Source organism: Cotesia glomerata, linkage group LG5 (genome assembly GCF_020080835.1).
Source record: "Cotesia glomerata isolate CgM1 linkage group LG5, MPM_Cglom_v2.3, whole genome shotgun sequence".
NCBI lineage: Eukaryota > Metazoa > Arthropoda > Insecta > Hymenoptera > Braconidae > Cotesia > Cotesia glomerata.
Window position 1 is genome coordinate 24627736 of NC_058162.1, and position 15466 is coordinate 24643201.

Genomic DNA, 15466 nt, shown 5'->3' on the forward strand with positions numbered 1-15466 from the left:
TTATATTAAATTTTACTTATATAATATAATATTTTGTAACTAACTTTTTAAATATATAATATATACACGTTATATAACTTGTTAAAAAAATTATTAAAACTTCCCCGTGAAATGCGCAAGCGCCCAACACTCCCTGACTCTTTGGCACCCTGTCCTGCATTCGAGCGTTATTCTACAACGGTAACTTCTGTGGGGTAGGTCACTCTTTATTTATTTATATCTTCACTTGTAAACATTTTAATAATATTTATATTTTATTACTTTCAGATTGAGAACAAAGGAATTTTATATCTTCTTGATTAATGCGGCGGTGAACCGGCGATTAACCTGTAAGTAATTTATTTTCTCTACATTTTTATTTTTATTTTTATTTATTTATTAAGTTTTGTTATTGTTTTCTTAATAATTATTAAAAATAAATAGTTATTTTAATTTTTAATTGAATATTTGTGATTAGAATCAAGAATGTAAGAGAGAGGGGATGTGCGTCATAAATTTTGTGGTTATCTCAGATGAAGTAAATATCCTAAAAAAGTGATTAAAAAAATATTGTTTATAAGAATATAAAATAAAAAAAGTGTAATTATGTAATATAGATCGGGTATTTTTAAAAATATTATTAATTTATTAAGTTCCACGTGAGGTAAAGTGTATGATGCAAACGTAACTATTGATTTTACCCCAGCATCCTTCTCTCTCGCGGTTTTATTTCTATCTGTCTCTCTTTAACTCACCCTCGTACTAATAGATTGAGTTGTATGTCGTAATGCACGTGCATTTTCTTATTATTTTTTTTTATTTTTATTTCTTCTTAATTAATTATTTCTTCTTAATTAATTTTTTCTTCTCAATTAATCATTTTTTCTTAATAAATTATTTTTTTTTAATTAATTCCTTCTTAATAAATCATTTCTTCTTAATTAATTAGTTTCTTTTGAATTAAGTATTTCTTCTTAATTAAAATTTCCTTTTTAATTAATTACTTCTTTTTAATTAATGATTTTTTCTTATTAGATTATTTCTTCTGAATTAATATTTTCTTTTTAATAAATTATTTCTTCTTACTTAATTTTTTCTTCTCAATAAATTATTTTTTGTAAAATTAATGATTTCTTCTTAATTAATTGTTTCTTAATTAAGGATTTCTTCTTAAATAAATTTTTCTTGTCAATTAATTACTTTTTAATTTATTATTTCTTCAAATCAAATTTCTTCTTCTTAATTAATAATTTCTTCTTCATTAATTATTTCTTCTTAATTATTTATTTTTTTACTCAATCATTTTTTCTAAAAAAAATTGTCTTTTCTTCATTAATTATTTCTTCTTAAATATTTACTTATTAAATTAATCGTTTCTTCTCAATAAATTACATATTATCAATTAATTTTTTCTTCTTAATTATTTTTTAAATTAATATTTTCTTTTTCATAAATTATTTCTTCTTAATTAATCATTCCTTGTTAATTTTTCATTCCTTCTTAATTTAATATTTTTTCTTAATTAATCATTCTTCTTAAAAAATTGTCTCCTCTTCATTAACTATTTCTTTTTAATTATTTATTTTTTTAATCAATCACTTCTAAAAAAAATTGTCTCTACTTAATTAATTATTTCTTCTTAATTATCCATTTTTAAAATTAATATTTTTTTTTTAATAAATTATTTTTTCCCTATTAATCATTTCTTCTCCATTAATTATTTTTTCTTATTTATTTATTTTTTAAATTAACCATTTCTTCTTGAAAAATGGTCTCTTCTTTATTAAATATTTCTTCTTAATTATTTATTTTTTTAATCAATCATTTTTTTTTAATTTTCTCTTTATTAATTATTTCTTAATTATTAATTTTTTAACTTAATCATTATTTCTTAATCAAACATTTTTCCTTAAAAAATTGTCTCTTCTTCATTAAATATTTCTTCTTAAATATTTACTTTTTAAATTAATCATTTCTTAAATTAATCTTCTCAATTAATCATTTCTTCTTAATAAATTATTTTTTCATAATTTATTACTTCTTCTTAATTAATTAATTCTTGTTAATAAATCATTTCTTCACAACTTAAACTTTGTATTAATTTTATTTTTAGGTTAAATTGCTAATTATTAATAATTAATAATTTTCAGAAACATGACCGAAAAGATGTACTACTGGGGCGAAGAGAGGGACCCGGTTGACCCGGACCAGACCTTCATAGAGTTCAAGGCAAAAATAACTCCGGCCGGCGAGTCTTCGCGGGCCGGACCTAGAAAAATCACAACGTCTCCGCAAATCAGGAGTTGCAATGAGCCGGTTGTGGGGGTGAGTCGTGAAGATGACGAGGAACGGGGAGGCTGGGGGAACAAACTCGACTTTTTGTTCTCGTGTATCAGTGTGTCCGTCGGGCTGGGAAATGTCTGGAGGTTTCCTTATTTGTGTTACAAGAACGGCGGCGGAGCTTTTCTTGTTACTTATGGGATCGCCATGGTTTTCTGTGGGATCCCTATTTTCTTCCAAGAAGTCGCTATTGGACAGTACCTGGGGGCTGGGGGGATGACACTTGTTGGACAGTTGTGTCCTATTCTTCAAGGTAATTATTTTTAATATCAGTTTTATTTTTATCAGACACCTTTAACCTTTAACTAAAGTCTATAAGCCCTCCCCGAGAAAAAATGTTTCTGTATAATTATATATAATTGTATATAATCATATATGATTATATATGGAATCACATATATAATTATGTACAATTATATATGATCATACATAATTATATATAATCATACATGATTATATATGGAATTGTATATGAGGTTATATATAATCATATACAATTATATATGACTATATATGGAGCAATATACAACCATGCAGGATTATATATAGTTCCATATACAATTATATATAAGTATATAGAATTATATATAATCATACATGATTATATATGGAATTGTATATGAGGTTATATATAATCATATACAATTATATATGACTATATATGGAGCAATATACAACCATGCAGGATTATATATAGTTCCATATACAATTATATATAAGTATATAGAATTATATATAATCATACATGATTATATATGGAATTGTATATGAGATTATATATAATCATATACAATTATATATGACTATATATGGAGCAATATACAACCATGCAGGATTATATATAGTTCCATATACAATTATATATAAGTATATAGAATTATATATAATCATACATGATTATATATGGAATTGTATATGAGGTTGTATATAATCATATACAATTTTATATGACTATATATGGAGCAATATACAACCATGCAGGATTATATATAGTTCCATATACAATTATATATAAGTATATAGAATTATATATAATCATACATGATTATATATGGAATTGTATATGAGGTTATATATAATCATATACAATTATATATGACTATATATGGAGCAATATACAACCATGCAGGATTATATATAGTTCCATATACAATTATATATAAGTATATAGAATTATATATAATCATACATGATTATATATGGAATTGTATATGAGGTTATATATAATCATATATAATTATATATGACTATATATGGAGCAATATACAGCCATGCAAGATTGTATATAGTCCCATATATAATTATATATAAGTATATATGCTTATATATAATTAACAGACATAAAAATTGTTTCTTTGAAAAAAAATTTTTTTTTTGGTAATCACAAAAAGTGTAAAATGATGTTTATAATTACGTTTGAATAATTCTGAAATACAAAATTTGTCACATTTCCTATGAGATGTTTTGGTCTGCTCTGCTATTACCTAATAGTAAAATCATTATTTATTTTATTATTTAAATAAGTGTTATATTATAATGAAATTCGGTAAAATAAATAAATTATGAATAATGACTATCCAAATATATATTAAAATCAATTTTTATATTCCATTTATGATAAACTCATATGATACATTATGTAGATCATAGAATCATTATTATCTAAGACAGCAGCACAGCAGACAGACACTTCAAGACGCACGGAGATCACCAAAGTTAAGCAGCATTGAGCAGGGTTAATAGTTGGATGCGTGACCGCTGGTGTTATAGCTTTAAAATTATATCTAGATACTTTTTTTGCATTTTAATTGGTTACACAGAATTGCGTAGGACCATATTAAATATTCTATCCGTAAAATTAACCCAATAATTAATTAGATGTAATAAATATATAATTAAATATTGTTATATATAATTAGATATGATTATATTTGGCCATTTTTCATATATAATCATATAAAACCAATTTATATATAAATATATATAATTATATATAAATATTTTTTCTCGGGTCTGGTTGGTTAATCCCACACTTTTCTTCCTTTAAATTTATCTTATTAATATCTTTCATATCTTCACATTAAAAACTAAGTCATACTATTAATAAACATTAAAATTTTATTAATAATAAGGTAATTATTAATTTATAACTTCAAATTTTTAATTTTATACAAATTAATTGATATTAATTATCCATACAAAATTTATTTATTACAAAAACTTGACAAATTTATACAACAAATAATTTAATGCAAGTTAATAATTGTTTAAGAAGAATATTTAGATTAAAATTTAAATTTGACTGTTATAGTAACTAATATGTAATTGGTTAATCTCCTACCGGTCTTTGTTTAAATCTATTAGGTTATTAATATCCTTCATAGCTTCATATTAAGAACAAAGTGACATTATTAATAAACCTTAAAATTCTATTAATAGTATGGTAATTATTAATTTATAAGCTAAAATGTTTGATTTTATTTAATTTTTTACAAAATACTCCATATTAATTACCCATAATAAATAAAAAAGAAATTTAGGTTATGTACTAATTAGAAACCTGATTAATTTTTTATAACAGGTAACTTAATGCAAGTTATTCAATAAGAATGTAATGCAAGTTATTAATTGTTTAAATTTAGGTTATTAATTTCCTTCATAGCTTCACATTAAGAACAAAGTAATCGAATTGATAAAATTTTAAATATTATTAATAGTGAAGTAATTATTAATTCACAAGCTACATTTTTTAATTTTATTTACTTTTTTATAAATCACTTGATATTTATTACCTAAATATATAGCATTTAGGTTATAAAATAATGATACAATGAGTTTATTGTTGGTATTACCTCATAATTCCCATAAACTCCTAATTCTCATAAAAATTACTTGAAAATTTAACTTAAATAACAAAGACATAATAAATTTACGAAATAAATAATTAAAAATACAAATTATCAATTATTTAAGAACAATATTTAATATTTAAAAATTTTTCTAATAATTTTTAAAAACCACCGACAATTTTATTTTTTATATGTTAAAGAAGAAATATTTAACATATCTTCTTTATATTTATAAATATTTTCATTGTTTAACAACTTTACTTCCTTGATTATAATTATTTAACCTTAAACTTTTCTTCTTTGTAATTTCTAACCTTAAAAATAACTTCCAATATATATATAAAAAAAAATTTTAATTAAATAAAAAACAAAATATCTTCTTTCAGGTGTCGGATATGCTACGATGACAATAGTCTTCTTCCTTGATGTATATTACTGTATAATAATAGCGTGGACACTATTCTACCTCATCAGCACATTTGCTAGACTAACAAAATTACCTTGGAGCTCATGCGGTTGTTAAACTACTAATTCTTATTATTTAACCTTGAAAACCTTCAAGCTCATTGATAACCTTTAATTAACATCTTCCTTGTTTGCAGATAATTGGTGGAACACTGACGATTGTTTCGACGCTTCCAATGGCACGGATTTGAAAAAATTCACAGCGAGTCACTCGGTGAATCTGAGCCATAACGAGAGTTATCATCATACTACACCCGTTGAAGAATATTGGGAGTGAGTAATAACTAAGATAAATAATAGTTTAAAAAAACTAAAAACACGCTTTTTATAGAAAACCAAACTAAAAAATAGAAAATAAATTTAAATTAAGAATAGTGTTAAAAATTTCAATAAATATAAATTAATAATAGTGTAAATAAAAAAAATGTATTTTATTTTAAAAAAAGCGTGAGGTGCATGGTGTCAATAGTTATAAATATTTTATTGACAGATATGAGTAGAGTGATTATCATTTTGATAATATCTTAAAAAGCACCCCACGCTTTTTTTAAAATAAAATACATTTTTAACTTCCCGCTAAAAATCTCAGATTTTCAAAAATCGGGAAGTTATTGTTTTCACCCCGTTTTGCAAAAATCGAGTTTTCATCAGATCTCGACAAAATCTCGGTCAAAATCGGTTGATTCGTTCGAGAGATAGCGTGAACGAAATAAAACCGAAAAAACTGTTTTTTTCACATAACTTCGTCATTTCTTCTCGGATCGTTTTTGATGATATAGAATAATTTCAGAGGTTAAAAAAACCGCGTCGATTGCCGCCAAAACGTGGAAATCGGTTGATTAGTTCGAGAGATATCCTCGACGAAATATTTGGAAATAAGGATTTTCTCAACATAACTTCGACATTTATTGGAATAACTTTCAAACAGCTCTACCGATCGATTCCAAAAACTAATCAGCTCTTAACATCATAAAACCACGTCGATTGCCCCCAAGCTGGTCAAAATCGGTTGATTCGTTCGAGAGATATCGTGAACGAAAGAAAACCGAAAAAGTGTTTTCAGAGTTACTCCGAAATTTCTAGTTTGACCAATTGAAACTTAGAAATTATTTATAAGGCTTAAAAAACTACGTAGAATGCCGCCAACCGCGTAAAAATCGGTTCATTCATTCAAAAGTTATTGCGGTATGAACATTCAAAAAATAGTGTTCCATGAAACTTCTATCAGACTTTTGAGCTCAAAGAGCTCAAAAGCATAGAAAAGGTATCTTTTTGAGCTCGTAGAGCTTAAAACAACACACAGATTGTACTTTTGAGCTCGAAGAGCTCAAAAAAGCGGCCAGGTATTAACGGAATTAGCGGGAAGTTGCAGGGATGGCCTTTAGGGTCAACCGTTTTCCTAATTTTTTTTATTTACACTATTATTAATTTATATTTATTGAAATTTTTAACACTATTCTTAATTTAAATTTATTTTCTATTTTTTAGTTTGGTTTTCTATAAAAAGCGTGTTTTTAGTTTTTTTAAACTATTATTTATTTTTTACTTTTTAGTTTGGTTTATTTATAAAAGCGTGATTTTTTAGTTTTTTTAAACTATTATTTGTTGATTATCAAAAATATTCAGGCGCGCAAATTACCCACGGAGAGTTACATACTGACATACTGACATACTGACATACAAGTGAAGCTAATAAAAAATAATTATTTATAAATATTATAAATACGGGGAATCAGAGTTCGATTTCGGAGAGCGAGCCTGAGAAACGGCTACCAGAACCAAGGAAGGCCGCAGGCGCGCAGATTACCCACGGAGAGTTACTGACATACTGACAAACTGACAAACAAACTGACATACAAGTGAAGCTAATATAAAGCGTGTAAAAAGTAGTAATTGTTGATAATTGATGATTCTTAACAGCTGATTTCTTCCAGACGAAGAGTTCTGGGAATCACCGGAGGCATTGAAGAAATCGGGGGCATGCAGTGGGAGCTTCTAGGCTGCCTGGTGATCGGATGGCTGCTGGTTTACTTCATTATCCGCCGGGGACTCCATCAGAGCGGTAAGATAATCTGGTTTTCAGCATTGTTCCCGTACGTGGTGCTTTTCATTCTTTTGGGAAGAGCTGTCACGCTGGACGGAGCCGAAACTGGTCTTCTCTACTACGTCACTCCGCGTTGGGAGGAACTTCTTAAACCCGGGCCTTGGATAGATGGCGCGACTCAGATATTCTTCGCATACAGTATTGGCACTGGGGCTCTACCCGCTCTCGGTTCTTACAATAAATTTCATCACAATTGTTACAAGTAAGTTTTCTTTATTGATTTTCATTCTTATTTACTAGAAATTTGAATAGCGCGCTACGCGTCCGCCTAAATTTTAACCAATAATGAATCGTGGCCTGTTTTTTGCGAGTTTCGACCTTTGACTAACTTCAAGACTTTCATGTATTTTAATTTAAAGGATAATATATATCCAAAAAATTATTTTTAAAAAATAACATGTTTTATTTTTAAAAATTTCGAAATGTCAATTATTTTTTGCTATAATATATTTGTTAAAAAATTTTTTAAATTATTAAATATTTACCAAATAAATTTTCATTTAAAAAATAATTGTTAAAATTTCCACTGATTAATTTTTTTTAATTTTCATGTGTAGAATTTTTTTATTAATTATTTAATTACTATAAAATTATAAAAAAATTTATGACATTAAAGTTAACAGTCACTAGAGAATTTTTTAATAAATAAATTTTTTCCAAAAAATTATTTTAAAAAAATTGCATTCTTCATTTTTTTTAAATTTCTACTTGTCAATTTTTTTTTGCCATAATAAATTTTCATTTAAAGAAATAATATTTTAAATTTTCACTAATTTATTTTTTTTTAATTTTCACATGTAGAATTTTTTTATTAAATTTTTATCATAATTATTTAATTACTATAAAATTATAATAAAATTTATGACATTATAGTTAGCAATCACTAGAGAATTTTTTAACAAATAAATTTGTTTCAAAAAATTATTTAAAAAAAATTGCGTTTTTTATTTTTTTTAATTTCTACGTCAATTTTTTTTGACATCATTTATTTGTCTTAAATGATTAATTTATTTTCATAAATTTTCAGAATGTATTTTTTTTATTTAAAAAATTATTAGTAAAAAATAGAAAATAATTTTTATTTGTAAAAAATTATTGCAATTTTTCAAAAATATTTTTTAGTTCTAATAAATGAAAAAAATTAAAAATGTCAGCTAAATTTTGTGTTATTAATTTTCATTTTCAGAGATGCACTGATCACATGTGTTGTTAATACTTTGACCTGTTTACTTGGCGGGTGTGTAACTTTCTCAATACTTGGACATATTGCTCTTGAACAAGGCACTGAAGTATCTAATGTTGTCAAAAGTGGACCCGGTTTAGTGTTTTTGACATATCCTGAAGTTGTTTTGAAACTTGTTGGTGCTCCTATCTGGGCTATCATATTCTTCTTTATGTTAATTGTAAGTTTAATCATTTATTATTACAAATGATTGTCAACTAATTTATTGATTTATAAAATAATTAACAATTTTAAAATATTTATTTTAAATATATAAAAATGGACCTTAATGTTTAAATATTCTATGTAAATTATAAAATTTTATATATTGTAATTAAAAATTGCCAACAATTAATAAATAATATATAAAAAAAATAGTTTTAAAATAAGAAAACTAATTTTATCAGAAATATTTGAAAAAAAAAATTTTTTTTATCAGTAAAAACTTTTTTCCAATGAAATAAAAAATATTTGTTAATATTTAATAATTATAAAATAAAAAAAAATAATTGTAACATATAATTGCAGATCCTGGGACTAGACAGCGAATTCTGTATAGTAGAGTCTTTCATCACCGGAGTGGTAGATAATTGGCCTGACACTTTGCGACCTCACCGTAACAAGTTCACCGTAGCGATTTGCATTCTAATGTTCCTGCTGGGTATTCCCATGGTTACTCACGTGAGCCACTATATCTGCTTATTATCAATTAGACTTATATTATTCACCATCACTAAAATTACATTCATTTCCAGGGCGGAGTGTATATTTTCCAACTTATGGACTTTTATTCCGCCAGCGGGATGTCCATTCTCTGGGTGTGCTTCTTCCAAACAATAGCAATTTCTTGGATCTTTGGTGCACAAAAGTTTTGCGACTGTGTCCATCAAATGATGGGGATTCGGCTTAACAAGTTTTGGTACATCTGCTGGCTGGTGTTTGCGCCGGTTATAATGGCTGTGAGTTTTTTTAATAATAATAAAGGGTATTTTAGATATAAATGACCACTTTTCACCCAGAATTTTTTCTATTCTGCTGAGTTTTTTTTTTTTTTTTATCTATTTCTATCATGTAAAAAAACGTTTTTCAGAATTTTTTCAAATTTTTTTACCTCAACTAAAAAAAAGTCATAAATTAAAAAAAAAATGACTTTAAATTGTTATACATTTTTCAAAAATACTTTTTGAAAAAGAAAAATTATTTAAGCTTGTCTTTATTTTTTAGATTTTTGAAAAAAAATCAAAAATTACCATTTTATAATTTTTTTTTATTATATTAAATTTTCAAATTTTTCTACCCCAACTAAAACAAGTCATAAATTTTTGGAAAAAATGACTAAATTCCTGTAAATTTTTTTTTTCAAATGTACTTATCCAAAACTATCTTCGATATTTTTAAGATTTTTAGAAAAAAATTAAAAATTTCACTATGATTACCATTTTAGAATTTTTTTTCATTGCATTAAATTTTCAAATTTTTTTCACCCCAACTAAAAAAAAGTCATAAATTTTTAAACAAAAAATGACTAAATTTCTATAAATTTTTCAAAAGTATTTTTTGAAAAAGAAAAATTATTTAAACATATCTTCGTTATTTTTTAGATTTTTGGAAAACAAATATTCCTAAAATTACCATTTTATAATTTTTTTTGATTATATTAAATTTTCAAATTTTTTTACCCCAACTAAAAAAAAATCATTAATTTTTGAAAAAAAATTTTTAAATTCCTATAAATTTTTCAAAAATATTTTTGGAAGAACAAAAATTATTTAAACTTATTTTTGTTATTTTTTAAATTTTGGGAAAAAACAAAAATTTCTAAAATTACCATTTTATAATTTTTTTTCTATTATATTAAATTTTCAAATTTTTTTACCTCAACCAAAAAAAAGTCAAATTTTTGAAGAAAAAATTTTAAATTCTTAAAAATTTTTCAAAAGTACTTTTTGAAAAAGAAAAATTATTTAAACCTATCTTCGTTATTTTTTAGATTTTTGGAAAAATCAAAAATTACCATTTTATTACATTAAATTTTGAATTTTTTTGCAAATCCTTAAATTTTTTTTTTAATTTAAGAAAAAATTTTTTTTAGTCCTTAGAAAGTTTCTAAAGTCAAGAAAAAAATTAAATATAAAAATTGAAAATGTTAAACATAAAAAAAAAAATTTTTTTTTTTCTAAAAATTAAGATAAAAAATAGAAAGAAGCTTCGAATATTTTTTTTTAATTATATTAAAAAAAAAAAGAAAAAAGTTATTTTTTTTGGATAAATAGCAGACATAAAAAAATTTTTTTAATACTAATTTTTTTATAATTGAAATAATTATTTTGCACTTTGGCTATTTGTCCAAATAATTAAATTTTGTTTTTAAATGTAGCTTTTGAAGAAAAAAAAAATAAATATTAAACCTATTAGATGTCATCTAGATCCGCTATATGACATCTCATCGTTAGAAAAACAATAAATTACCACCGAGGTAAGGGTAAATATTTATCTCACTTTCTTCCAGTTCATCTTCGTCTTCCAATGTGTCCAATACAAGCCCCTGAAATACGGAAGCAAATATGAGTATCCGACGTGGGCCGAAGTCGTCGGATTTTGCCTGAGTTTTTCTTCTATGATATGGATACCTGCATACGCTATTTATTACGTTCTCGCCACACCTGGTTCTATCAAAGAGGTATTTTTTTACGTCACGTCAATTGATTCTTTTGATAAAATATTGAAGCTGTCACTAGTAATAGAACTATCGATTCGTATCTTTTTTAAGTTACCAACTTTGTTTCAGATTTCTCATTTATTATTTATCCTTCAATATTTTACGGAAAATGTTCTTTTACTTTTTCTGTCTCCTATTTTATTCAATATTATTGATTTTAGAATTAGTCTTTAATAACTGCTCATAATGCTATCATTAAATTACATTAGAGTAGAGCTCATGAAGACGAAGTTTCATTTACTTTATTAGTTTGCAATTTCTATTATTCAATTCAAATAATTATTATAATCTATAGTTTTAATTGTAATATTTATCATTTTGCACGCTAAAGTTTATTCCAAAGGTTAGAAAGATAAATAATAAAATTTACAGCAAGAACTTGTTAATCTTAACCTAATAAATATTGACATATATAATTGTCATATTGCAAAAGCATTAACATACAATTTAATATAGAAGTAGTTATTAAATGTTATTGTCTATAATTATATTTTATTTATTCTATTTTCAAAGTTCAATAATAGTGTTGTTTTAAATAAAAAAAAATTTTTCAGTTCAAGAATCTTTTTTTTTTTTTTTTCTTAAAGAGGTATTCTGGTCTAGAAGCTTGAATTTAAGATAACTAGAAAATTGAACGCGCTTTTATTAAAATGTTTATTAGCGCCAATTTAATTAATCATTATTTTTACAAATTTTACTCATTATTATTTAACCGTTGCTATAGTAACCGTTACTATGGTAACCGTTGCTATGGTAACTGTTGCCATAGTAACCGTTGCTATTGTAACTGTTACCATGGTAACCGTTGTTATGGTAACTGTTGCCATAGTGACCGTAACTATGGTAATTGTTGCTATAGTAACTATTGCCATGGTAACGGTTGCTAAAGTGGTTACCATAGCAACGAAAAGAGACAATTTTTTTTATTCCATTTTCAAAGTTCAATAATAATGTTGTTTTAAATCAAGAAAAATTTTTTAATTCAAGAATCTTTTTTTTTTTTTCTTAAAAAGGTATTCTGATCTAGAAGCTTGAATTTAAGATAACTGAAAAATCGAATGTGCTTTGCGGACTTCTGTCAAAATGTTTATTAGCGCCAATTTAATTAATCATTATTTTTACAAATTTTACTCATTATTATTTAACCGTTGCTATAGTAACCGTTACTATGGTAACCGTTGCTATGGTAACTGTTGCCATAGTAACCGTTGCTATTGTAACTGTTACCATAGTAATCGTTACCATGGTAACCGTTGTTATGGTAACTGTTGCCATAGTGACCGTAACTATAGTAATTGTTGCTATAGTAACTATTGCCATGGTAACGGTTGCTAAAGTGGTTACCATAGCAACGAAAAGAGACAATTTTTTTTATTCCATTTTCAAAGTTCAATAATAATGTTGTTTTAAATCAAGAAAAATTTTTTAGTTCAAGAATCTTTTTTTTTTTTCTTAAAAAGGTATTCTGATCTAGAAGCTTGAATTTAAGATAACTGAAAAATCGAATGCGCTTTGCGGACTTCTGTCAAAATGTTTATTAACGCCAATTCAATTAATCATTATTTTTACAAATTTTACTCATTTATATTTAACCGTTGCCATGGTAATTTTTGCTATGGTAACTGTTGCCATGATAATCGTTGCTATAGTAACCGTTGCTATGGTCATTGTTGCCATAGTAACCATTGCTATAGTAACTGTTGCCATGATAATCGTTGCCATAGTAACCGTTGCTATGGTAACTGTTGCCATGATAACCGTTGCTTTGGTAATTGTTGCTATGGTAACGGTTGCTATGTTTATTGTTGCTATGATAACGGTTGCTATTGTAATTGTTGCTATTGTAATTATTGCTATGGTAATTGTTGTTATGGTAATTATTGCTATGGTAACCGTTGCTATGGTAACTATTGCTATGGTAACGGTTGCTAAAGTGGTCACCATAGCAACGAAAAGCAACAACAATGAAAACGTCACATTAACTTTTTGAAAAAGGATTTTTAAAGTGTCATAAAAAAAAGCAATCAATATTTTTACTATTCATTTTTTTATAAGATATTTATTAATGTTTCAAGAATACGAAAAAAAAAAAATTAAAAATCCAAAAATTTGGCAGCTAATAAAGAGGGAGATTTTTTAAAAAATTGGCACGCGATCATACCTACAATTTTAACCCTCCTAGCAATCTGGGAAAAAAAAGATTATTAATTTAGAGTAATGCCACTGTACTAACTAAAAAAAAAGTTGAAAAAAAATTATTATTCACAAAATGACAACTGCCTTAAAAAATTAATTTTTGTACGACTTTTTTTGCGTTTTCCGAATTTTTTAAAAATAGTAAATATTGAAATTTGGGGATAAGGATAGTTCATGCGATAGCGAAGTTTATATGGAAGACTTACACCGAATTTATATTGATTCGGTTCAGTAGAACTTAAGAAATCGTGGGTATCGTTTTAAAAAAGATAGTTTCAAGAAAAGACATATTATTAAAGGGTTAAGCTTTGAAAATATAAAAAAAAATCAATATTTTCAAATTTCTAGATCGGAATACTTCCTTAAATAAAGTCAATAAAATTTTTTCAAAAATTTCCAATTCACTTAGCGCAAATTGAAAGGAAAAAAAATTTTTTTTTTCAAAATTAACAATATTGTAACAAAAGAAATTAATTTCTTAATAATTTTATTTCTCAGCTGAAGAAATACAAACTTTTTTTGTAATTTTTTTGTTGAAAAAAATGAATTAAAAAGTTATTTTCTTATTAAAAAAAAAAAATATTATTTTTAGACAAAATTATTAATTTTAATTTCAATTAATTTCTAGATTTGGAAAAGAAAAATTGTGGCTAAAATTTCCCAAGTTGTCTATTTAATTTTTTTTTTTTCAAATCAAAAAAAATTTTTATTTCTTCAGCTAAAAAAAAGTGATTAAAATTTTCAAAAAATGATTTTTCTTTTAAATAAATTTTTTTTCTTCAATACATATTATCTAAATTTTTTTATCAATTTCCACACATAATTATAATTGATTTCACTTATGGTAGAGCTTATTAAACGTGAAAACAATTACCTGTTTTCATAAAAAGAGCGCGCTTATAGGCTTTTACTTTCATAATTAAAAAAAGTAACCTATTTGTCGATACCAAAGAGCGTTTAAAAGCCTCGGTAATTGATAAAAACTAATTATCGATTATTTTACAGAACATCCTGAAAGGAATAAAACCAAACATTAAATCGAGGACAAAACTACCAACCGGAGAAAAGTCAGCGGTGATTCCAATGTCTGAGAGCAGCGCGGGATTGATAACAAAAAACAGTAGCTTTTTAAGTCAGACATGATTACCAGTATTATAATATATTTTTGTTGGTATTATCTAATAACGTAGGTTAATTATTAACTAAAGTGTATTTAATAGGTCATGTATAGAGTAATTGTATAAAATGGTACTGAGTGATATTTGCTGTAAGTATTACTCCATTTTATTTTAATTAAGCGTTCTTAATTATTTAATTATTTATAGAAAAAATTATTAATGTTTGGATTCAAAGTTTTGATGTATAATAATCAGTTGGCCTAAAGCACAAAATTTTGTCAACATAAGTTTTAAAATTAATATTTAGAGATTATGCTGTTGCACATTAATTAATTAATTAATTAATTAATTTAAAAAAGTTATTTTTTGTAATGATTAATTATAAGTAAATTATTATTTATTGTAAATCCAATTAAAAATGGAAAGCTCAAACAAGAGTATTGGAGTTCCTATCAACGCTTTGCTAATAAAATA

The 15466-nt window shown here is 25.0% G+C and overlaps 1 protein-coding gene and 1 long non-coding RNA gene across 2 annotated transcripts in view; one reads left to right on the forward strand and one right to left on the reverse strand.

Annotated features, from left to right (window-relative positions):
• LOC123265835 overlaps window positions 1-15466 on the reverse strand; it is a 155560-nt gene that overhangs the window by 5158 nt on the left and 134936 nt on the right. The gene's annotated exons all lie outside the window — the stretch shown is intronic.
• Window positions 141-15339, forward strand: LOC123265826 (sodium- and chloride-dependent GABA transporter 1-like). Its single transcript, XM_044729747.1, has 11 exons — window positions 141-194; window positions 268-329; window positions 2130-2572; window positions 5555-5683; window positions 5771-5906; window positions 7568-7939; window positions 8924-9140; window positions 9488-9640; window positions 9715-9918; window positions 11469-11639; window positions 14880-15339. The coding sequence occupies exons 3-11, from the start codon at window positions 2134-2136 to the stop codon at window positions 15015-15017; spliced, it is 1959 nt and encodes a 652-aa protein (XP_044585682.1). The 5' UTR covers window positions 141-194; window positions 268-329; window positions 2130-2133; the 3' UTR covers window positions 15018-15339.